The sequence below is a fragment of the Mchenga conophoros genome, linkage group LG1 (assembly GCF_057382185.1).
Source record: "Mchenga conophoros isolate Kocher_MC1m ecotype Shallow Benthic linkage group LG1, M_conophoros_male_GT1.1, whole genome shotgun sequence".
Lineage (NCBI taxonomy): Eukaryota > Metazoa > Chordata > Actinopteri > Cichliformes > Cichlidae > Mchenga > Mchenga conophoros.
In genome coordinates this window covers 17,249,751-17,275,922 of record NC_140526.1, presented here as the reverse complement: position 1 = coordinate 17,275,922, position 26,172 = coordinate 17,249,751, and the positions used below count along the sequence as shown (strand labels likewise).

At 42.0% G+C, this 26,172-nt stretch overlaps 1 protein-coding gene across 8 annotated transcripts; it reads left to right on the top strand.

Annotated features, from left to right (window-relative positions):
• Positions 1-4,152: 4,152 nt before the first annotated feature.
• Positions 4,153-24,225, top strand: pax6b (paired box 6b). 8 transcript variants are annotated; one of them, XM_085268113.1, is made up of 15 exons: positions 4,153-4,314; positions 10,083-10,271; positions 12,969-13,042; positions 13,323-13,376; positions 14,249-14,272; positions 16,727-16,857; positions 17,159-17,194; positions 17,279-17,494; positions 17,863-18,028; positions 21,298-21,456; positions 21,760-21,842; positions 21,930-22,080; positions 22,655-22,767; positions 23,020-23,161; positions 23,868-24,225. In XM_085268113.1, the coding sequence occupies exons 4-15, from the start codon at positions 13,364-13,366 to the stop codon at positions 23,951-23,953; spliced, it is 1,320 nt and encodes a 439-aa protein (XP_085124239.1). In that variant the 5' UTR covers positions 4,153-4,314; positions 10,083-10,271; positions 12,969-13,042; positions 13,323-13,363; the 3' UTR covers positions 23,954-24,225. The 8 variants fall into 8 exon arrangements, with proteins under 8 accessions (XP_085124239.1, XP_085124209.1, XP_085124257.1 ...); XM_085268083.1 differs by lacking the exon at positions 12,969-13,042; XM_085268131.1 differs by lacking the exon at positions 14,249-14,272.
• Positions 24,226-26,172: the final 1,947 nt, after the last annotated feature.

Genomic DNA, 26,172 nt, shown 5'->3' with positions numbered 1-26,172 from the left:
CCATACCGTGTGTTGACTATATCGCGCACCATGAATTACACAGAAGAATGCACAACCTCAGTGCTCAATGTTATTCACAAAAATACAGTCAGACCACAGCCCTAGCATGAGTAATGGTGAAACCATCTTAGCGCAGACCACTGCAAAGCTTGTGACTGGTGACAAGTGTTACATTTCACCAAAAAACACTTCGAGTTTTGTCTGGATTTGAACCCAGCTCTACATACAAATTAGTTATTTTTTAAACAAACAAACAAATAAAAAAACTCCTAAAGAACCAAATTTTATGTAGGCGCATTGGAAGAAAAATAAGGACTCCTCAAAATAAGAAACGTGAAATCTATAATAAAATAATTTCCATCTACGAGGTCTGAATTTAAGTTAGAAACATGCTTTAAGGTTCTAATGACATAACATACTTAACAGGTCAAGAAATACCCAGTCAAGCCAACATGTTAGATCTTTGATTTATATTTGATCTATTAGCCAGGTAAATGTTGATGCGTACGAATCTGTTTTGTCATATTTAAGCTCTTCCCTCTCAGTGATTTTCTATTTTCCACACAAACATTTCTTCCAACAGTTACTAAGATAATCTTTGAAAAAAAGACCTTCATTGTGACTAAACTGGCCACATGTTGAAAAAGTCTTTTAATTATGTGCTTGGTCTAATTAGCTGTTGAAAATAACAATAAAATCCAAGGTCGAGTTGCTCTATTACCTACAAATCATAGGTTTTTTATATAGATAGTCCTGTTTGGTGGTTCTGAATCCATGCCAACACCCTTTAGCTGATGCGTAATTTACCTCGCCGTGCGTAATTAACTGAGTCGCCATCAGACCCCGGTACGTGTAACACTTTATTTTGAACGGCGCAATACGTTTCCATTAAACGTTATTAAAGCGCAGGGAGTGACGAGCTCTCATTTGTCTTGTCAGGACATCTGACAACCTCGTTAGCTCCCATTTTCCCCTGTCAGCTCACAGCGCGACACGAACACTGACTTCAGCCACTCCTGGCAAGTGAGTGATAAATGCGCCTACTCAGCCCTGCGCAAAACAGCAACATTATTGTTGCCAGCACGAAGCATCAGAATCAATCACAGTCAAGTCTGAGTGGCAGGTGTCAGTCTTAACACTTTGCTATTATTATTATTATTATTTTTAACTTCAGACCACTGTCAATCTTTAATCTAATTTAAAGGGTCACAGATTTGGGGGGCATAATATCGCCTCTTTGACTTCTCACTCCAGCCTAACTGACCATGAGTAGCCCACATTTAACGCTCCACACAGGCTGGAGGTTTCGCAAAATGAACTGTTATGAATATTTGTAAGCAAATGGATGATCTCGTTACTTCGCAAAAAAGGGGCAGAAGAACACTTAATGGCATTGAATCTTTCCGCTCCGTGCACTTTCAGATGCGATTGTAGATCGAAGTCAGACTTGTCACGTTGAGGCAAAGTGAATTCCTAACATCCAGGACGTGCCTGTCTACTCCGGACAAATTGCATCCAATCACCCCGGGGGAATTCGGCTAATGTCTCGATCCAGGGCCGGGGAGCATGGAGAGAAAACAAATCAAACTCTGCACACAGAGCGTGTAGGGCTTATTAAAACATTTCGCACAGGGGAAAGAAAGGACGAAACGAGGAATATGTGTCTGTACACGTGTATGCGTGCGTCGGCTGAGGGGGTGGGCTAATTATGATACATTATCTTTGGACATTGTAGTTTTTAATTGTAAATATCAGATGTGCAACCTAAACATTTTCACACTACATGCCAGCTGTTTGAGTGGCGGAGAGCGCATGAACTGGGCCTGGCTGTTTAATCACTTCAGCAGGTTCGAGTGGTTGACTAACTTTGGTCTTATTTAAACTCATGTGGGCCTAGCAAGATATTCGTGACGCTAAATACAAACAATATGCTCTAAAAAAATCCTAAGGCTAAATGCACACGAAAGATTCTAACAAATTCTCGTTTGAAGCAAGTTTAAACGCGAGGTTCAAATAGAACTTACCTCCTTATCTCCATTGCAATTAATCCTAATTTAGATGGATGAAATGCCCCCCCTTTGAACGCAGCATCAGCTCTGCGTGCACCCTCTGCTTTCTGGTAACGTGCTCGGTCCCCTGGACATTTTTCTCTGTCTGCTACAGCGACAGTAAACAATAAGCTCATGAGGCGTAGGCTATGGCAACATAATGTTCTGCATGGCTACAGAAGGGAGGTCGATCATTACACAATTTGTTTTAAATTTGATCAGTCACAAAGAGATTGGCATCTCCCTGGAAAGCCCGGGCAGGGTTGAGTTACTGTAGCTTAAATCCAGGTTTCACTCGTGTTATCCTTACAGACCCCTTCACGTCAGCATCTTCACTGTAGGCCGAAATAATGACAGGTATTTAACTTTGGCTAGAGTGTCCGTGGTTGTTAAATATGCAGTATAGGCGGAAAGACTGGGATCGCATGCAAATGTGGGTCGATATTTGCTATCATAAATATTTGATTTGCAAAATTGTTTCCCTACTGACATAAAAATTCAGAAACTGACAGTATGATTTTAATGTGTGTGTGTGTGGGGGGGGGGGGGGGGGGACACAGAGAGAAAGAGGGGGAGAGGGAGAGAGAGAAAGGTTGGTTTGTGTAGCAGCGTGGTGACGGCAGAGGGAAAACCGGCTGGACAGATTTGCGTTTACGCCTGATCTGCTTCTGGAGAGCGGGGCTGTGTGGGAAGGGAAAGGGAGCACCTGGCTCGACCGCTGTATCCCATCTCGTTTTATTGACAGCCTGATAAGCAGGGACCAAGCCGTGCGGTTTCCAGCGCGGATGTCGAGCACCCTGCTGCGTTGCACAGTATCAAGGCCTCTTAATGGCTGTTCCTCTAAATAATGGCCCAAACACAGCCAGTCCTGACTGGCCCGTACCTGCGCTGCCCCGGTCTCTTCCTGAGAGACAAGCGGTGGCGCGGTTGCCCATTTACTCAGTCTTGTTCAAATTGACACAAACATCAGATGTTGTGAAATAGGATTTGAGGCTTTTAGCCTGTCTTAGTAAAAGGGAAACTAAAGCCCCCATTATGAGTCACAGTGACAACTTTATAGGGCTGTAGAAATAAAAAGGTTTTAGCGCAGACTAAAACACTGGGATTGTCTACAAATATAAGTAATGTAATGACTCTTACAGCCGGAGTACGTCATAGGGAGCAGCCAGGGGGCATCTATAGACCCCGAGCGGGACTTTCCTGCATCCGTTCCCCCCACACCTGTTGCGCTCTGAGCATGCTCAGATTTAAGAACACAACAGTGTACTTGCTAATCTATTAATATTCATATGACCTATCTATGACCTAACACCAGCAACTGTTACAAGCAGTAACTGTTAATGGGGAATTTCAAAACTTGTTGTTAGGAAGATGCATTTTTGTTACTTATAGCCTGTACATTCGAAAGCTGGAACAAATATGTAAATAGCGCCAAGACTCTTCACAGTTTCAGTGTAAGACCGGATGCTCGCTCAATCTCAGCCAATCCTCTTTATTCTTAAAATCAACGGGAACACATCCGAGTCATAAAAAAAATTATTATTATTATTATTATTATTATTATTATTATTAATAATAATAATAATAATAATAATAATAATAATAATAATAATAATAATAATAATAATAATAATAATAATAATAATCATACAGTGCTTCGATCGGGTGATTTTGAGCGCAAACAGCTCAAACCTTTTAAACCATACGGCACGCTTCTTGCTGAAGTGCTCTCGAGCAAGTTTTCGGCTAAGTTCCATGAATAAATAAAACACGAACAGAAAGATAGAAATCAAACTTTGGATTGAAGATAAAGTGGATAACATTCACTAAGGTGATGATGTAAATAAAAATCAAATCAATTATCAATCGGGGAGCGAGCCCGCAGAGTGAATTGTTAGCTGTCCGCCCCTGCACACAGCCGACACACCGGGAAAGTAAACAGGCCGGTGTGCTCCACATGTTGGTTACCTTGCTCACTTCCCCATTCTGCGCTCAGCGTCCTGTCCAAGGCGTGACGTCGAGTCGTCGCTCCAGCCAATCACCGCCAACTTGAGGCTGATGCTGAAGGGAAAGTTGCTGGTAAGAGTCGCAGATTTTTCCCCCCTCTCACTGACATTTCAACTTCACGACGGATTCAAAGGTAGATAGATTTTCATCGGGACCTATAAGTTTCTGTTTCTGTGACACGGAGGAGAGATCCGGGGAGGGAAGAAGCGAGTTTATATGCACAGGATATCGGTCAGACGCCTCTGCTGCCTTTCTTCCGGTGAGTTTGGCTGGACTATAGCCTACTTTTAAATAGTCTCTTTTTAAAATTTAAATCTACTGTAACTTACACGATAAACCTCTGAGAATATTTACAGGGTATCCTTTCTGTATTTTTGTATTTTATTTCATTTTATTAAATCCTGAAAAAAAAAACGCAGTTAAAAGCATGCAGACTGATTTCAATTCGGGCGCACTGGGAAAGTTGGGAAAATTATTGGTTAAGTGTTTGCACGTTGCTTTGTGTATTACAGAGTAGGAAAACACCAAAACAAAGTGGAAAACAATAAGCCCAGTTCGTTTTTGTTTTTTGTTTGTTTTTTTGTCATCTATCGCACACGCGCACACAACGTGTAATTAGCGATCTTCACACAGGAATTAAGCGCTCGTCATTTCTTTTAAAAAGCGGCTATTATTGTGCGAGTTACGCCTGGAGGGGAATTCAGCCTATACATCAGGAATGTGTACAGTGAGATCCATTCATCTATGCACGATCTATAAGCGCAATGGAAACGTCGATGTCCATCACCGGAAGATTTGATTCTGTGGGCTTTTTCATCAACATGACACGTCTGTGACATTTTGGAGAAACAGCGCGATATTTTGGTTGAAATGCTGTGAGTTAACGTTTAAAGTCAAGAGGTACTGTTAAAGAACTATAACACTTTAAAAAAAAAGTTGTGAAAGCAAATTGCAAGCACGTGCTTCAAATCTTCAAAAACAACGAAGTGAAGTGACACGCGCGCCTTGGTGGTTTTCAGATTGATTTTGTTCGGAGGGCCCGGACCTGCTGTTTATGTTTGAGGTTATTACCATTTAATTTCTTCACACACCCCCTCGTCTAATTACGAGCTTTCAGTTGCATTATTATTTACACCCCTCACACATGTACTCATTTCCACACAGTATCTGGAAGTCTTTGGAAGCCTCGGGTCAAGGTTCTTGTATGTTTGGCTGCAGCGTGTCTTCCTGTCACACTGGCCGATCAGCGCTGTGACACCATTAGCCCCGGTGTTTATCACAGCCCTCAGCCTTTTGCTGAGGGCTTTAGCCTTTTGTGGACTGTACACATTCTGGGAACTACACAAGAACACGCCGTAGTCTTCACTGTGTCCCCACAAACTTTACAAATTGTTAGGTGGGGTTAAACTACACAGGATAAACTAAATAAAAACAAAATTTACCTTAAACGATGTACAAAGCACTCCACACTGTGGAGGTGAATGTGACTAGAAAATGAAGCCATTAGATGAGCCACGAGGACGTTAACTGTAACAACATGCTTAAAAAAATAATAAAGAGCAGTTTGGCATCCCGACAGAGCAAGACGGGGGCCACCTTAGGAAGCTACATGCGGCTGCCCACTCCGTGATGGAGTTGCGTTTCTTTATGTTTACTCACTCTGATGAAAAATGAGTTGCCACTAATGGAGCTTCTGTTGCGGTACGCTCTCCACGTGCGCCACCACGCTTTCAAAACAGCAGATGGATAAATATCGGCGCAGAAGTCGAACAAGCAAGTGACTCTTTGATTATGGCTCATGAAAACAGAATAATACAATCGTAAACGCGCGGATGATTTATGCAAATAAACCGGCGACGTGCTCATGAGGAGACATGTGACCGGTCGGCTCTGTCTGATGAATGACAGCTCAGAGCTTTGCAAGAATGCAGCTACACGTAAAAGTCGAAATTTTATACATCGGTGACAACAACAATAACAACAATAACAACAACAACAACAACAATAATAATAATAATAATAATAATTATTATTATTATTATTATCAACATTTACAATACTGCTTAAAAACACAAATGATAATCATTTAATTGAGAATTTCTATAATAATAAGATTATTTTAAAAAGAATAGTAGAACGTTTATAATAAAAGGTAAATTAAAGTACATTTGTTATATTCATAAATATTTCATTTATATTTATTTATAATAAATAACAAATTTATTGTATATAGAAAACTCATATTTATATAATTATTTGCTCACCAGTGAAAGTAGGTGTAATACAGTTCTGGGGCTTGTATGTGTACACCACTTAATATGTATTTAATTGTCTAAGAAAAAAAAATTCCCCTCCTATATTAGATACAATTTAAATACAGAAAATGAAGATGCACACCACACCAGGCTTTTTATTGTCTGAGTGAATCACCGTGTTTTCCAAGCGATTACTAACTCGAATCAATGCTGCAACAATATTTATAATAGAAAGCTCATATATATATATATATATATATATATATATATATATATATAGGTCATCACACAGTTGTCAATTTTAAATAAATAATAAATCAAAGCAGGCTTTAAGGTGTGGGGGTCGTGTCCAAATATAGTGTCAAGTTGTGAAGTGAAAATGAGTTAAAATACTCTATCTTTCCTTCACCAAAACAAGGTTTTGTTTTTTCAGCTAGCTCTTTCTTTTTCTTTTCTTTCTTTTATTGTATTTAAAAGTTTCTGCAGGGGTACGAATACCACACTGCCTCAGGGGAAAATAGCGACGAGATTAGGCTTTCCTTTCAAGGCCTGTGACATTAGTTGCTGCTAATCCGAATTGGGCTAATTGCTTTCCCAACATCACCCTTAAAGACTTTTACAGCAATGCAATCTACCTTATAAAAAGATAAATGTACACATAAGAAATGTATATATTCATAGAGAGGTGCCGTTGACCGACTTGGCATATCACTTAGGTTTCTGAATAAAAAAATAAAAAAATAATAAATAGATGAAAAACCAAAAAGAAATATCTTGAGAATGGAGACAGCGAATTAGCTCTTGGAGCGGATTTACAGCTTAACCAAAGAAATCAATAACATGCTGGAGGTATTGTTTCCAAAGAAAACTACTTGACACACTCATCGGGGAATCCGTCTTTCTATGAAGGCAGGTTAGTGGTGTGAATTTTTGACAGCTGCAATCTGTGACAAGTGAGTAGCAATAACATTTGCACTACAAAGGTGCCTCACAAATACACTTATTCAAGCGTCTCACCAGAAAGAATTTAACATTTAGGCAAGATGTTGAATGTGTTTTCTCGCTCAGTACTGTTACACTGATTATGAGAAGATGACATTCTACTTTTGACAACTTCCCTGTCTTATTACTAGAAACCAGCAGCTGCTAAAAGTGGCACACATCCCATGCACGCGCGGCTGACCGAGGCGTCCACGAGGACGCAAACTTTAGCGCAGAAAGTTTCACCTTGCGAGTATTCTTGCGTCAAAGAGTCAACAACCCACCATAGATTTTTTTTGTATTACACGTCGACTTTTAGTTTAATTCCTTTCAAATATCTTTTCTCAAATTAGCCACAACATAATCCATAAACCTGTGAACTTGAATTGCATTGATGTTTCATAATAACTGCTAATTGAAAGTTCCAACTTCGCCGTGTCCTTGATGTATTTTTTTACAGTAAATTATAACCAACACGAGGTCTCTCACTGCACAAACCCCTGTCAGGAGGGGCGACAGGGTTGGGTTGTGTGTGAGGGGGTGTTTGTGGTCTGATGCATTCTAATGGAGGGGTTCTTGACGTAAAAATGCTTGGGACCCCCCCTCCTCTCTTAACTGATATAAGCTGCGGCCATTCACGGTAGGCCTATAGGCTGAGCCACCAGTCTAAGTGAGTAGAAACAATGCAGGAAGGAGAAACAGATGAATGTGCTCGTTTAGTTTACGGGTTGTTTGATGAAGGAGTATTGGCCAAAGTGTTGTTCCTCACCGCGGGACCCTCAGTGACAGTTTGAGCCGGTCCTCTCAGCTCATTATCTCGCCGGCCCACTGAGGGCCCCATTCAAGCCGGGCAGTCCCTCTCCCCCTCCCCCCTGTCCCTTCTCTCTCTCTCTTCTCTCTCTCGCTCTCTCTCTCACCCTCTCTCTGGCAGCGTCGTTTGTCTACTCATTGAACCCGTAGTCAGGAATGCGATGGTTGTTAGGGAGCCCTCTTTCACCTCCGAAGTGTTTTATTGATGAGCTCGGACTTCTCCTACTTTTTCACATGTCAAAGAAAGTCAAGTGTAGGCCTCCACGACTTCATTTCACGGCCTCCCATCCCAATAAGAAGAAGAAGAAAAGGGAAAAGAAAACGCATTTCTCTCCCCCTCCCCCTGCTCATGTCTGTCCCTCTCCCGTCTCTCTCGCTCACTCTCTCCCTCTTTGCCCTTTCACGCACCCCCTTTTCTGCTTCTCCACTTTGGCTTCAGCATCCACACAAACCTCATTCTCTTCCCCTCGGTTTTCCTTTTTGGAATAAGCAACGGGGCTCCTCAGTGCTGAGACTGGTGCTGGCCAAAGCTGGGAGTGTACGCTCAAACACGGGCGCAGAGGGGGTTGATTTTGGGTGCGCTGAGGTGTGCGCTAATAGTCGGTCATTCAGCCGGCTCAGTTTGGGAGCGTGTGGCCATGGCTACGCACTCATTTGCTTTTACTTTATTTACGCGTGCTATTTGCTGTCAGGTCGCAGGAGTGACGTCGCCGTGCCTCGCAAATGTGTCCATAAAAAGCACCCGAGCCTGCCTAAAGGCCGGACTCTTTATGTACGGTGCTCTTGTTGACACGATGGGGGTGGTGGGGTGGGGTGGGCAGGGTGATACTCAAAAGAATCAACAAAAGCACGTGGTGGACATTTTTGGTTGCTTTGAGTGTGAGTGAAGGCCGGACAAGTGCAAAATGATTTTCAAAGTAAAACAACTTTCTTTTTCTTTTTTTGGTGGGGGTGATTAGATGATTTACTTTGGAGCTCAATCGCTGTGGTATAAGAGTTTAAAAGTGGTGGTTTTTCAAAGTAAAAGTTTTTAAACCTTCAAAGATGACTCCCAATTGCGGCACTTGCGCAGGTGCAACATCGCGCTACATTCAGTCCAGAAGGGAAAAAAGGGCGCTGAAAGTTTTACGCAGCGCGGATGTGCGTCTCTATAACGTTAATCGCATCTGTAGTGCATCGGCTGCTTCATAAAAGGCACGCTGCAGCTCTTTGTAATTTTAATTTGGTGTTACGAGCTCCAGCATTCCAAGTGTGCGCTGCTCCACTGCTAGTTTCCGTCCCCCCCACTACAACAGACACACACACCACCACCCACCGCCCTTGCGGCTCCAGCTAGCCTCAGGTTGGCGCTGAGCATGCCTGAGATTCCCTGTGCGGACCCAATTCAGCCTGGAAGAATAGAGCCTTCCGTCCAATGGGCATTTCCGAGGCACTTCCTTTGCAATAGGGCAATATTCAGCAAGTGAGCGCAGAGTATTTGCATGCGTGGGCTGATTAGTGGGTTGGGAAGACGCGACTCTCTCTTTCTCTCTCTCTCTCTTCCCCGCTTTCTCGCTCTCTCTCTCTCTCTTTCGCTTTGGCTCGGCCCCGTTTCCCGCTTTGGCTGTGGTGCAGGGGGAAGTGTTTATATGGGGGATGATGACAGAGGTCGGGTCGCGCTAATGGGCCAGTGAAGAGCGGCGGAGGGAGGCGAGGCGAGGCGCACACAGCAGACCAGGAACACATACATTAATACACTTGTTCCATCACCAATCAGCATAGGTGTGTTCATTCTCTTACCCCCACCTCCTCCTACCACCACTCACTCACTCTCCCTCCCTCTTCCCCTCCTTCCGCTCTCTCTCTCTCTCTCTCTCTCTCTCTTCCCCATCTCTCTCTTCCCGACTCTCTCATTCGCTCTCTCACACGCCAGCGCGCATCCTCGCCAAACTCCGTGCGTCCTGACATCTGAGTTCACTGTCAATCTCTGTCTCCTTCGCAGGGATATCCCCTTTGTCTCCGCCGAAGACCACTGGAAACTAAATTTTTTTTCTCTTCGAAACTTCCCGGGAGAGAGCGATCCTGGTCGCCGCTTTTTTCTCCCCCTTCTCTCTTTCTTTGGTGTGGACAACTAGGCTGCAGCCCATAGTTTACCCAGGACTTTGATAACGACGCAGGATGCCCCAAAAAGGTGAGATCCTGACTAAAAGTTTGTCTTGTTGCTGTTAAATTATGCATTATTATTTGTGATAGCCTAAATTATTATTATTATTATTATTATTATTATTATTATTATTATTATTATTATTATTATTATTATTATATCGGGTTTATTCGCGGCTGTAAGTGGAGGGTCAGTGTGAGGTAGAGAGTGTTTTATCGTTTGGACTGTGCAGCCTGGACTCCCTCAAAAGTGCGAACAGCCTTTTAGCGTCTCTGTCGGTTTTATCTGCTCGATTTTTGGTTGTTGGGTTTAAGCCCACGGATAGCTTGCTGCTTATTTATGACAGCAAAGAGTAAAAAGTCACGTTGGGCCAGGACAGTGATCATCGTGGAGAATGGGGCGCAATGACCCGTTGAGGAAAGGTGTCAGATTGATTCATGCAGGCGAGTCACCCAAGCGCCTTCTTAAAAAAAAAAAGCCTTCATGAAGCACTTGCTGAGGAGGCCCGTGTTCAGCGTGTTTGTTTGTGTGCCGGGGATAACACAACTTTACTCCTTGTCTCTAATCTTCTCCGCTTTAATGACAGCGACTGAACTGCTTTTACATTTTAGCAGTCAAGCTGTGGAGTATTTTAAAATACTCAGATAAAGAGTCCTTGGCTGGCCTCAAATTTAAAAGTAAATGTCTCAAAAAAATTTAAAATTAATAAAAGACAAACCGAGAAACAAGCACAAATTGTTGATGCTTTGAAACTATTTTTTTAATCCACGTAAATAAGCAAAACCTATATTTTAGTGCAAAGCCTCTATTGTAATTTTAAATATAATTTTTAAAGAAAAAAATACATAAAATAATTAAAATAAAACTGCAATGAAAGAATAAATCACTCTGTAGCTTTCTATGTTAACTTACTCCTTTACTCTTAAATCAGATTAAGCTCTAATGCAATAAATGCTTTCTGTGACATGTGACTTTTTAAAAAAATTTTTAATTCGCCTTCATGTGCATATTTTGTCTGTTAGCCAACAGCAGGGCCACTGTAGTTCAGGCCTACATGTTCTCCTTCCTTGTATGAATGTTGTGAGCGCAGGATCCAGCGGTCAGAATAAGCATGTTGAATTAACACATTGTTGTTGCGGATTACTAAAGGGAAAGAAATGCAGATTAGATCGCAGTTAACCTCAGGAACAACAACGTTTGAGCTTTCGACCTTAAATAAATGATTAACCACTTGGACCTTACAGGGCTATAAGCTACTGGCAGCAGTGTATTTGCAGGCTGAAGCCGGTCTCTTTTTATTTTTATTGTTATTATTATTATTTCACGCACACATACAGAGATATTCACACCTGCTAAAACCGCCGTGACATTAAGTCGCGGCTAATAAAAATATGTAGTATTATTTACAAGTTTCCCGTGTCTTTAAGATCAGTGGGTAACTCGGCCTATGCGGGCCAGTGTGAAGGAATCTGAATTTGATTAATGACCGAGCAGGCTATTTGTTACAACATGAAAGAAAGCTACACAATCTGAACGTAACGGCGTCCCTACGTGCATCTCACCGACTAGCCCGAGACTAAACACAATCTGTTAGACGTCGACATTACAGGCCATTTTACTCTGCACACAACACAACTTTGCACGGAGAGAGAAAATGAAAACTTCAGACTTCTCCCTCCGTGGCCCCCTTTTTATCTGTTCCCCCATTCAGAAGCTTCTTTAATGCATTTGTCTTTTCCAATTGAGCGCCCTACTGCGCTGTTGTGTCTTTAAAACCGCTTTACAACCCGCACCAGCAGCACAAAATAACCACCAAATATTTATAACAAGAAATTACTTTTCCAAAAAAAAAAAAAAAAATCTTGTTCTATAAAAGCAGGGCAAACAAAACCCCACATTCACGCACTAGCGGCGCAGGGGTCACGGTCGTGTGTGTGTGTGTGTGTGTGTGTGTGTGTGTGTGTGTGTGTGTGTGTCTGCGTGTGTGAAAAAGAGAGAGTGCATGTGTTTGTGTGTATGTGTGAATGGTCCCGGAGGGGGTGGATGCATGCCTCCGGCTCTTTGTATTAATCTGAACTTGTTGGTGTGTTTAGAGGGGAAGCTGCGTGTTTCTAGTCGTGGAGGCCGAGTTTTCGCCCCGGGTTTGAGGTATACGGAGGCAGAAAAGGGGGTGCATTGTTGGGAGTCCAGCAGGCTTTGTACACCAGCTTTGTACCCCCTCCTGGTGTGGACTTTTGCGGATCAGTGAGGCGAGGTAGACAGCGTGTGTCACTGTACAGTTTCCACGACAGACTCCGCAAGAGGAAGGCTATCAAGTTTTAAAAACTACACTAAAGCCTCTTGCTGGGACGATGAGGAGCTGATTTCTTTATAAGAACTAACAAGAAAAAAAATGGGGGGTGGGGGTGGGGGGGGGGGGGGGCACACCAGGACTATTTTTTTAAAGAGACAATGCTGTAAAGGAGTTACAGGCCCAATATCACATCATGGCTAGGCTGTTAGCTGAGATTTATTGTGACAGGTGCTTTCGGAAACAGGCCTAACAGAGACGTGAAAATAACGAAGATGAATGTTGTCCCGCGTCGATTTTAATTGATTTGTTTGGCACCAAAATTTAGGTTATCTGTAAAAGTAGGGCAAAAAAAATAAATAAATCTGAAAATACAGTAAGTACATCAGTGTAGCTGTGGCTGTGCTAATGTGTTGTTTTGCTTTGTCCTATAGGGAGACATTAAGTAGTGAAAACGGCAGATGATTGACTAAATTGTTATAGCGTGGACAGTCAACTCTGTTTCCAGGCAAGTTTAATTAAAATACATACATACACTCAGGATGTTTTTATTTAAAAAACAAAACAAAATCATAATTATGGATCAGTAAATGTTTAAGAACCAGATCCGCAATTAAAAAAAAATAAAATTTAAATCGGACGACATGAGAAACTTTTTTTTTGTTGTTCAAAGAAATGTTGCAAATTATTTGACACCTTAAAACAATAATAATAATAGTAAAACAGATCTGTACACCAGTTTTCTGATTTGCTGCTAACCACTTTTGTTATTTCCTTGTGACGCTTAGAATACCACAACCAAGCCACGTGGGAGTCTGGCGTAGCTTCAATGATGCAGAACAGTAAGTTGTTTTCTATATATTTTATTTTGAAACTTTTGATTACAGCCGCAATGTGGTTGCATGGAAGCAACACCCACTGACATTTTTTTCTATTTATAATTTTATCTTTTATATTTATTTATTGCACTGCTTGTTAACATACATTTCAGAAACACTATTTTTTTAAATTTGATTTTTTTTAAAGAGGGCAGATGCATGTGCAGCCATACATTTTCAGGATTTTTTAAGAGCAGGGATGATAATATTTTTAAGTTATTTGATGGCGCTTTCATTGCTGTTAATTTATTATTATCTCCCTCCCAAATGATAGGTAGGCAAGTTATTATTGAACAAGTTAATCACATGTCGTCCTTCCTTCTCCAGGGAGAGAGAGAAAGAGAGAGAGAAGGGGGGATTAGAGGGGGGTGCTGGGTTGAGAGGGAGATTTTTGTTTCTGCTTGAGTTGGTATTAAATAATTGCACAGCCGTCTGCATTAGCGTTAGAGCTGGCTGCCAGGCTGCATACAAGATTAGCTGCGTAGAGAAGAGTCCTGCATGAAACATGAGGGAATAGCAATAATATCTTATGTAGATTAGTCCATATTCTTCACGGACAGACAGCATGAACTAGAAAGAAAATGCTCATATTATAACCGCAGGCCTCACTGTTAGGTGCAGGCTGAACTCAGAGAGGAAGATAAATATTAACAACCATATTGTCGTGGGTGCCAATCAAAAAAAAAACCCAACCCAAAACATGGTAGATGAAGTTGCTTATAGGCCTCATGTGTTTAAAGTGGCCTCTTGCAGATGAATGATTTGTCTTGTTCCTGGTGTGTGTTGAAACCAAAAAGGATAAACATGAAACATTTTCTCTCTTGCTGCTGGACAAGAGGTGTATGACATCTGTGATGAAGGTGTGTGGAATAATTTTATTATATTATTCTCCATATACCTTGATGACGTGTCTGTGCTGTAACCTGTGCGCATTAGTCCGAGTATGTTTGAATCCAATGTTGGACCACGTGAGAGGTGGACTGTTTTATGTGTAGAGAGCTGTGATTCATAAGAAAGCGCTGCGGGGAAAAAAACCCCCAAAAACACGAGTGGCTTACTTTTGTTTTTCTCCTACTAGATTTTTTTTCTTACGTTAAATGGCACAGCAATGTGATTTCTTTCTTTTAATCTTATCAGTTGTCAGTTATAGAGATGACAGAGCCTTAACAAACCTGTGTACAATACCCACTGGATTGATGTTAATAGGATGCTCCCCTGGCTTGGCGTGTGATGTCTGGTGCGAATTGCCGAGGAGATATCATTGGGCCCGGCCCTTTGGGTTGTCTAAAGGTCGCGACGGCCTCGCTGGCTTTTGTGCTAATAACTCCTGGGTGTATATAGTGGGGAGCGTCCAAATTGACACCATATGTTTTCCTATTAGTCGACTTGCAATAGAATACAAGGCGCATAATCAGCGCCAGCGGGCGAGATCGACTCCGGGCACTTGAGGGAATTGTGCCATGATTAAGACTTAACCTTAGGAGAGTTTGATTTTTATGTGATGTCGTTATCTGACGGGTTTTATCGATCCGGAGGATTTATATGATGGTTATAAACCAGAGGTGACGGAGCAACCCTGGAGAACCCGCAGAGCAGGGCTGCTTAATGTGGGTAGGCCAATTTCAGCGTAAGAAGTCTATTAATTCCACTTAATCCTGGAATTACCAAAGAGCAGGAGGGGATGATAATGGATTTACTATCAATCAGATCCACGCAGGAAGATTATAACACATAGCGGCCAAAAGGGATATGTTGCTCAGTTAAACAGGTTTATTCTCACTCAAGTAGCTATAAACAGGCCCGATCCCCCTATTTTTAATTTTCTTTCTTTCTTTTGTGTCATCTATATAAAATAAAGTCCGCATTTAAAGCCAACTCCTATGGCACATTTCAGCAAGAAGACGCCAACCGATTCCACACAACAGGACTGCGGTGGCTGTGAGCATTTGTTGTCAAATACAAACAAGGGGGGGAAAAACTGCATGTCACTTTTAATATGTTAAGAATCCAGGCGCGCCCTCGTTTGTGTGACCGCGCGTAGCCCCTGGCCACCTTAAAAACGAAGTCTCCCTCGGAGGGTAAACGAGTAGCGTCCAATTTTGTCTGAGTGATATCCAAATGCAGACAGAAAGGGTCGTTTTATCATGCTACTATTTGTCGTGACGATGCGATTTTCAAAAGCAGAGCGGTGTCATAAAGTGACATGCCTGCCACAAGTGCTCCAACTGATCTTTTCAATTAGCCTCCCATGCATGATCCGAGGCGACTTCCGCCTATTTCCAGAAATTAAGCTCAAACTTGACGTGCAGCTAGCTTTATTTTAAAGACAAATGTCAGGCAGGCTCATCATATTTTCCCCCTCTTCTATATTTGGAGCTTATTTATTGCTAAGGAGCCTCTGCTCCCGGAGTCAATGTACCGGGCGGCAGCGCAGGGGAAGGGAGCGGAGAAACAGAGAGCAGCTCAGGCACTCCGGGGAGTCAGCTCTCCCTTTTGGCTTCAGGTTTGCGGGCTTTTTCTGTGCTTTAGAGCGATTCCATACAATAATTTAAGGATAATTTCTAAATATCACTAAATTTTTTAGACAATAAGCAAAAATAAAACCTCATATTTTAAAGCTAAAATCTTATTGTTTCCTTGTCTTTTTGATGCGTAATTATGGCATGTTTTTCTTTATAAAGGATTGTCATGGGAAGGATTTTAGCGATTTAATATCGTTTTTCCTACAAGATACTTTTGAATTGATGCTAATTTAACACATTATTGTAGTGGAGTGTTTATGGGATCGTCGGTGTGGCTGGTTATTGTTTTAAAGCACTGTTTGTGAGAGAGGTGCAGGTCTTGGTGATGGGAGTGGATAACGGTGCGGGTGTTTTAAAGCCCAAGTTTGCCGGTTTGCTACAGGATTGGATGAGTTTTTTCTGACCAGATCATCGACTGAGCTGTAAAATTACTATGAGGAAAAAATTCTATATTTTTTTTATTCGGTGTATGTCGTGCTGCTGTGGTTTGATCAATGTTTTTGCATGTGTTACTAAATAGCTGATGATGCGCCGAACCTCACAACAGCTTAAAAAAAGATTTCTGGAGTGCACTCCGGTTTAAGATATTTTTATAAAATCGTGTGAGAGTTTATTGTGAAACTTCTCTATTGCTGTGTGCTCTGCATCATATCACATTGCATCTATAACTCGATTATTCTGAACGCTTAAATCATTCTGCTCACCATTACTTGGAAGCCGTTAGCTTTATCATATATTTCAAGAGGAGCTGCGACATGATTTGATGACTCCGGTGCTTTTGTCTCCATGTAGGTCACAGTGGCGTAAACCAGCTTGGTGGTGTGTTTGTTAATGGCAGACCGCTGCCGGATTCCACCAGGCAGAAAATAGTTGAACTTGCTCACAGTGGTGCTCGACCTTGCGACATCTCCAGGATACTCCAGGTGACAATCCCACTCCTTTTTATGAACAGAAAACGCCTTCATAGAGACGTTGGTCTCAGTGAATACAAGGAAATTAATAATAATATCCAAAAGCAAAAATATTGAAAACAAACCGATTTGAATTTTCAATTAAAGCCAGGTTTCCAGTAGCAGTTCACGACCGCTTTAAGCCAGTAAAACCACTTATTACTTTGCAATTAAAGGAATGTTTTAAGGACAACAAACGGAAAAGTAATCTGCCTGCTGTTGTAAAGAATAAATGCCTAATATATCATTCAAGGCATATTTTCTGTATTTATAGACCCATGATGAAGTCCAAGTGCTGGACAGTGAAAAGGTGATAATTATTTGAGCCATCTTAGCAATTCCGTTCATAGTCGTAAATAATGTATGTGAATTGTGTCTTTTGTTTCCCGTCCAGGTATCCAACGGCTGTGTGAGCAAGATCCTTGGTAGATATTATGAAACAGGCTCCATAAGACCGAGAGCAATAGGCGGCAGCAAGCCCAGGGTCGCCACTCCAGAGGTGGTCGCGAAAATCGCGCAGTACAAGCGGGAGTGTCCGTCTATCTTTGCGTGGGAGATCCGTGACAGACTTCTGTCGGAGGGGATCTGCACCAACGACAATATACCCAGTGTAAGTGTATTGACTGTAAGTTGTGTGCATGATTTAATTTGCCACATGAAATGACTTTTTTCTCATGCACTGGAGGAAAAGGAGAAGGGCATCCAACCATTCAGTCTTATTAAGTGCACTGCGATTCAAAGCGTGGGGCACACATTACTGCGTATGTGATCAGCCAAACATACGCTCGGTTTTGATGGGGCTCGTTGTTCATTTGTGCGCTTTGCCAGAAACATCTTCCTGTACATATTTATTATGATTATAATGCTCGCGTTATGCGTGTAAGAACACGTGTTTTGCCCGCACGAGCAGAGACGTGCCGATGCTGCGCTCCATCCAATCCTAATCCAGACTTTTATCATATGTAATTTGTCATTCAGGTGTCATCAATAAACAGAGTCCTCCGCAACCTGGCTAGTGAAAAGCAACAGATGGGCGCAGATGGCATGTATGACAAGCTGAGAATGCTCAACGGTCAGACAGGAACTTGGGGGACCCGGCCCGGCTGGTACCCCGGAACATCAGTGCCAGGGCAGCCCAACCAAGGTGAGCCTCATTGTCATGCAGTAGCAATAAAGACACCTTGACGCACGCACAGTTGTGAGGTTCTCTACCAAAAAAGAAGTATACATCCGGGTGGTGTGCTGACACGCAGTAACATTTATGGTCACCCACAAAAGCATCTGATTTGAATTCAATGCATTAGGTTTAAAGTGAACTTAGTGAGGTCACCACAAGTTGCCATGTATGAATATGAATAGGTTTACGGCCTACTCTTCCGGTGATTCCGACCCGTGGCTGTTTGCAGGAAGGTATTGTATGGTCATGCTTTTGATGCTCTGAACAAGACTGAAAATGTAAAACTAGTCGATCAGAGGAAGCCATAGGCCATGCATGCATTCTGAATGTCTCCACTGTCCCAGACATGGATGTGCGTGACAGAAGCTTGTCCTTTCAGCAGAGGTGTCCATCCAACAGCCTGCATTTTCCTCCCCGATGGGGAGGCAGGGAGCCGGGGGAGAGCTGTGTGCGGCGATGTTAGCACAAAGGAATGCTTTTCCTTCACACGCAATGATTAGTTATGGGAACAGTCCTCACTACGTGTAATTGCTCATTAGAGAGGGCTTTGTCTCTCATTATGGCAACATGCAGGAGTGTGGAGATGGTGAGGCTGCTGTGGAAATGTTCCACTTCAGAGGGTTTCCTGACGGCCCACTGCAGGCCAAATACAGAGCAGCTTTTCTTATAAGAAACTACAACTTTGCAGGCAGGAGTTTGCGATCACGGTTTATTTGCACATGTAAAGCGGAAATGCAAGGGTTGGAATTAAGTCCGACAAGATTTAATAAATTAACTAAAAAAACAAAAACAAATTAGCATTTGTGTGACGGCAACTGGTCACGTGGGGCTGTCAACGAGCAGTAAAGCGGGAAAGATCATATTCATGGCTAAAATAATTCATTTAATGATGAAGCTATAACGGCTAATTTAAATAATAATAATAATAATAATAATAATAATAATAATAATAATAATAATTATTATTATTATTATTATTATTATTATTATTATTATTATTATTAGATGTAACTATTTAATGTTAGGTATTTAATTATAATAATGATCATCATTTTCATCTGTTGTATATATTGTTTTGCAACCTAGATTAAAAAAAAATCTCCAGAAATAAAACATATAATAATAATAACAATGATATAAAAATCTAAATATAACAAAGTTGTGTTTGATTAAGTATTTGGGTAAAACAGTTGTTTCAAGGGAACGAAAATATGTTTTCAATCAGACAGCCGAGTAAGCACATATAATGGCTACATGGAGAGTGACAGGGCCCCAAAAGAAGACAACTCTATCCAAAGAGAAACGAATAAAACTCCACACCGATGCTGTCTTTCATCTCTTTCTCATGCTCAGTCGCTGGCTATATGGCTCTAAATCCCGTCTATAGGATTTAGTCTCTCACTTTCTCTTTCAGTTTTAAGCGGTTTCTCAAGAGTGTTTTGATCCAGTCTCAGCAGCTGAAAGGTGCCGCAATTGGTTCGGTATCTCTTTTTTTTGCTGCTTTTCCGCCTCACTGGCTGAGACATCGTGATACTAAAGAATGAGTTTATTTCCCAGCGCTTTTATAAAGAAAACAAATCCCATCCTAGCGTCAGTGGGTCTGGCGCATGGATAATAGCTGCACATTCACTCCTTTTTATAGATTATCCGGAGTGAAGAAACAAATAGCGTGGATACAAACTATTGGCCTATAGAAGAATACTTTGGCTATTATGCAGCAATGGAAATTGTCAAGAAATGTGTCCCATCAGGTTTCCTTCACTGAACAAAAACGGACACATATAGACACACTAAATGTGTTTGGAGGCCTGCGTGATGCAGGGAGAATTTGCACGCAGCGGAACTATGAGGAAATGTGTAATTTGGTTTATTTTTCTATGAGGCAAACACGTGTTTTATTTTGTGCTATCGCTCTATAGTTCATAGAATCACATTAAGTAATTGGCTGATCTTATAATCCACGTAGGTGAACAGTTACTCGGCCTTTTTTGCACCTTTTCCCCAGTTTTGCAACAACCTGGAGTACAGGGCTCCAGCTGCTCGGCTCTGGGTTTTTTAGAACACAAATAAAATTTGCTCTGAAAAAGAAAATGCTGAAATGCCACTTCGTGGCCCCAGAGCGCCATCGTTGAGATATTACATAAACCTCTATCAACGCACCCGCTGCTTAATTTCGCATTAACTTCTTGGTGTGGTAATGATGTCCAACAACAAGACAGACATTAGTCGATAAGCCTCGCCCTGCGAGTGAAGGGGCCTTCAGGCCCACCGCGGACAAACAGCAGCAGTGAATAGATTGGCCTTATTTTGGTTGTTCAGGGGGTTGCATGCTCTCTCCTCACTCATTTGTTTCCAATTGAAGACAGAAATCCTGACTGGCGTGTAGCTGGCCGGGGGACGTGATTAATGATGGTAGTGGATAAGGGTTAACACACTGGACTCAAAGCTCTGTTGACTGGGATCCTCGTGCGCACAATGCCAAAGTACTATAGCCTGTGTGCCTCCAGAGAGAGGGGATCCTTTTGTCATCTCCTCCAAAAGCTCCCCTCCACACACACACACACCCACCCCCATCCCATCCCATCCCATCCCATATATTACACCCACCGAGGGCTCACTGCTCGTCCCTGGCTGTGTCCATAGTTTAATGGTTTCCCTTACTCCTGAAGGCATTGTATCATTCTGAAAAGCGTCTTCTTCTATTCAAAAGTTGGTGGTCACCTCAATGGCCATACCAACGCCCATATGGGAACGGCCATTGAGGCACTGCTCTGTCCTGGAGGAAAAAGGGAGGGGGTTTTGGAGCTGTGTAGAGAGTTTGGGTTTTAAATACATTTCATAGGCTCTGAAAAGAGGCTCAGCACATCTTGTCACATTTCTCTTAACCTTTTGAGAACACACGCCATTGTTGGGACACGATAAGTACGCGGAGCTTTCCCCTTAGCCAGCCTGTTTTTCCCACAATATTTTATCAACAGTTTAACCACGAAGCCGGTTTGATGTTGTTCCTTTTTCACGCAGCCAGTCGTCTGTAAAGTGGCAAACATTAGGAAGAAATTGCAATAATTCCTCCAATTTTGAAACAAATTAACCATGATGGGTGCTTTAATTAATGATGTACCACCGAGGTCTGTACAATTAGCGCTAGGCTGATACAACACGAGCCCCGATAATTAATTATTCAATTAAGCTTAAGTGAATGTATATTTCCATTAATTTCTCTCTCCTTTTTTTAGATGGCTGCCAACAACAGGACGGTGCAGGAGAAAACACAAACTCCATCAGCTCGAACGGGGAGGATTCAGAGGAGACACAGATGCGTCTGCAGCTCAAGAGGAAACTACAGAGAAATCGCACATCCTTCACACAGGAGCAAATCGAAGCACTGGAAAAAGGTCAAATATGCAGTGGATAATTTGTATAATTCGTTTTAAACACCCAGACTAATGTTTCATCGATAACACAATACAAACATTTTGGTTATTGTAAGCAAATTCAAAGAAAACGCAAACTGCGTGAGGGACTACATTTCTTCATTACACTGCGTTAAATAAGAAGCCTAATTAAAAACCTAATGTTTTGGATCCAGGGCGAAAGACACGCAATTGTTTCACTAATAGCTCTGAATAAAATTAACTGCCCTTGACCTAATCTTATATTTACTAACACTTATACCTGTGTGATTAATCCCACTGCAGAATTTGAAAGAACTCATTATCCAGATGTTTTCGCGCGAGAAAGACTAGCAGCGAAAATCGACCTGCCCGAGGCAAGAATACAAGTGAGTGATCGCAACTTTTATGAGCACGTTTAAAAGAGGTTTTAAACTTGAAGCTAAAATTATGCTTTTCCCATCCTTCATCTGCAGGTATGGTTCTCAAATAGGAGAGCAAAGTGGAGGCGAGAGGAGAAGCTGCGGAATCAGCGCCGGCAGGCCAATAACTCCTCAAGTCACATTCCCATCAGCAGCAGTTTCGGCACCAGCGTCTACCAGGCCATTCCACAGCCCACCACACCGGGTAGGTCAACCTAATCAGAGATATTACTTTGACCATATGCCCAGTAAGGTAAAATAATACTTAAATTTAATTTTTCAACTGAAATTATTAAAAGTGCAGTCCTACTTCACACACGCTGCACAAGCACACACTACTTTGTTAAAAAAAATTTTAATGCATTAATACTGTGATGGGTTCCATAGGCTCAGTGGGTTAAATATTTACTAAACAGTATCATGCCACAACCTGCGGATTCATATAAAAAGGGCAAAGGAGGCCTCGGTGGCTGTGCGCTCTAGTTCGCATGAAGAAGCGCCGTTGCTTCCCTTTGATGGATGATTGAGCAAAACTTCTCAGCTGACTATCTGAGCAATTACCGAATCAGGCACGAGGGTACACCGGCAGAGCTGAAGCTCGTGAAGTCAATCACCTGAGGCTCTCGCTGTAGAGCTATCTGTCCGGGCCCATCAGCCTGTCAAATAAGGCGTCACCTTCCGCACGCACTGCTTAACGCTAATGAGATGACTTCTCTCACCGGAGCTCAGTGTGTGTGAGATTTCTGCGGTTTCAAGCGAGTTTTCATTTTCATCCACAGTGTCTTTCACCTCGGGGTCAATGCTGGGTAGACCTGACACCGCACTCACAAACACCTACAGTGCGCTGCCGCCGATGCCCAGCTTCACCATGGCAAACAATCTACCTATGCAAGTAAGTCAAATACTCTGCATACATTACATACGAGTGCTTAAATAAAATGAATTTAAAGCTGGGTTTTTACAGTGACTGGTGTGACTATAAGAGTGGCAAAAAAAAGTACAAAATTACATAGGCCTGCATACTGTAACTAAAGGATTCGTGAAATAATTTGATAGTGTTAAAAGCAGACAAACTAGATTACAGACTACTGAGCTGCAAATTATGGTTGGCTAAGCTAATGTAACATTCTCTCCTCATTTTTAGCCCAGCCAGACCTCCTCTTATTCCTGCATGCTGCCTACCAGTCCGCCTGTGAACGGGCGGAGCTACGAAACATACACGCCCCCTCATATGCAGGCACATATGAACAGCCAATCTATGACCACTTCTGGTACCACCTCAACAGGTAGGCAGAAAATTTCACTTTTTTAATTTTTTATTTTTAAAGCAGCCTGCTTGGGAGTTAAAAAAGCAAACACTGCACTCTTTGAAATATCTGCCACCTTTCCAGTAATCAGGGGATACTACAGAGTCATGTCTGATTCATGATCTGTCATCCCAAGTTTCCTTTTCCTTTGGTTTAAATGTCTGAGGATCTATATCTCTACATCGCACATAATTTTTCTCTCCGCAGTTGCATGAACGAGGCTCATTTCTTTGCCACTCTGGGCCATCATGTCAACCCCACTACTCCAGCCCATAGTTTAGTTCCACCCCATTAGGATGTTACTGAGAGCCATATATACCGGTTATAGTCATGAAGAGTTAATCATGCATAACCACATTTCCTCTGTGCTAAATTGCTAATTAATTTGATTCATTTGCTGTTGTATTCTCTCTGTTTAAATGCCATTGCCAAAGCCTCAATTTATCGAGCTTGCAAGCATTTTACCGAGCCACCACGTGCAGAGCTTTGTGACTCATTGCAGGCCCATGCTCATCTACCTATTTGCAAGCATTTAAAGCACAATGCTCTGTTAGTTAACTGTCGTACTAACCATGCATGGTAAACCTGCTCATCTAATTTTAGCATTTAGACAGCTTTTTTTTTTTTTTAAACTTCCTTACGTGTTTCCAATCTGACATCAATCTTTCTCTCTTTGTCTTCACAGGACTCATCTCTCCTGGAGTGTCTGTCCCAGTCCAAGTCCCAGGAAGCGAGCCTGACATGTCTCAGTACTGGTCAAGACTACAGTAGAGAGAAGAGCTACTTCACCCTGTAACCACCCACTCCACCATCGCCCTCCGGCAGTGTTCCTCACACATACACGGCACAGGAGAGTAAAGAAGGCGAGAGAGGGTTGAAAGGAGGCAACAGACAGAAGAGGAGGGGAAAAAAAAGAGAGCTAAAGGGACTCTGGGAGAGCCTTTGGGACGTCTGGGCTTTGTTTTTCCAGTGGGACAGTGTGCTGTTATGTAGCTCTAGGCACATTCAAACGAGGACTTGGAAGAGTGAACAACGATGGAAAGATGGGGGGGGGGGGGGGGGGGGGGGGGGGGGGGGGGGAATGGACCTCTGTAAAGTGCCCGGTGTTAAATTTATATGGAACAAAAACTTCTTATCTGTTTTTTTTTTTTTTCTATTTCCAACTTCAGTCATTGTTTCCTTTTGTTCTCTGGTGTGTTTGTAAATGGCCATTTGTATGTTAATATGAAAAACCAAGATCAAGTACTGATAGATGGACTGCTAGAAAACCATGTTGGTCTTGCGTTTGTTTGAGAGAGGAGAACCTGAGAGATTCTGCCATGACTATCTTTTAACCTGCTTATATCAAGACTTTCTACCAGCCTTTGCATGGTCTCTGGACGCTGTTGCATATCATTAAAGACGAAAAGCTGGAGGGAAGACTCTTACTGTGTCAAAGAAAAAAACACAAAAGAAGCAACAACTATTTATTGGTCTTATTTCTTGCGAATGGATATTTTAGCAGAGGAAACTCAAACTCGATCCACCCACTGAGGCTGTGGTCTTGGCTCCTCTGACGTGAGCCTGCATTTGCTGGCTTATTAGACACGGATCACTATGAACAGCTTCAAGTGTGCAAAGAAGGTGCGACACGCAACCCAACTCGGACCCTTTTGCTTTGGTGGTTGGATTGACACTTGATTACCAGGAAGAACGTTAAATGTGGAAAACACGGGTGCAAAAAAACCCTGTAGTCTGTAAATGGTAGACTGCATCTTCGATATAATCCAGTTTGTTTATGTCAAAATGTAAAGTACTTGTCTTCCCTAGAAATCTTCCAGAAAGATTTCACCAATAAAAGTTGATTTCATTTATCCCCCTCCCCCCCCAGAATATTCTATAAATGTTCCATGCATCATAAAATACATTTTCTTTAGGGTCAGGTACAATTTGTCTCTTAGGTATAGTTGTATTATAGTGTCCTATGGTCAAAAAAAAATGTGCAACTAGAAATATTTAATTCCTATAATTATGATTAAACATTGCTTGACAGAGTTTTAAACTTAAGTGTTTGGCAGTTGTTTACAAGTACATATCAGATTTAATCATTGTTGATTGTAAAACAGACCAAAGCCTTTGTATTTCATCTAGTACACAATGTTTTTTTAAAAAAAGATATTAGTCTTGTGTTGCAAAATTTTGTAAACACGTTCTGTTCAACTATATTGGCTTCGAGTTCGTAAGACTGCAGTCGAAACCCGCAGTCCTTATTTATAATTGAAGACCATGGGAGGGTTTTTCTAGCATCATCTGTCATGCTCTTTTGAGTTTTGCATTTTTATTTCAGTGTGTACGTAGAACATGGACACATACTGGGTTTACGTCTGAGCATTGCTTCTGAGATAAAACGTCTACACGCTGTCTCTTAAATATTTCAATTTAATTTTATTTAAAATGGAGCTTTCTAAATGTATTTTGTGAAAACTATAAAAAACATTTTGTACAGTAAAATTGTGTCTTAAAGAAAGCCTTTTTGCCTGGTTAATGCTGTGTCAGCTTTTACTGAGCAAGGAGAAACTCTGTTTTTTTTTTTTTTGCATCGTCGCTGCTAAAGTGAACAACTCTAACACGGGCCGGTGCCAGTGCGACAGCTTGTGGTGAACGTAACACGTTCGATTCCTTCCCAACAAAGGCGTCCAAAATAAAAAAAACACATTCCTGATGTGTGGGGCCGAACCAAGTCGACACAGACCACACAATGAGAAAGGTCAAGCAATTCAACGTCCCTTGCTCTTGTTTTAGTAGAGTTACGATGGTATGGAAAAAGAAAAAAAAATACAGGACCGATGACGGGACCAATGAGGAAAAGGAGGGAGCAGAGAAGAGAAAGGGGGGAAAAAAGTCATGAAATAAAGCAGTCAGTGCCTAGAGCGAGGTGGAGGAGCGATTGTGTGGCAGAGTGAGTTATTTTGCTTCACTTGCTGCCTCAGCAGGGGGTGGGGGGCTTGTGT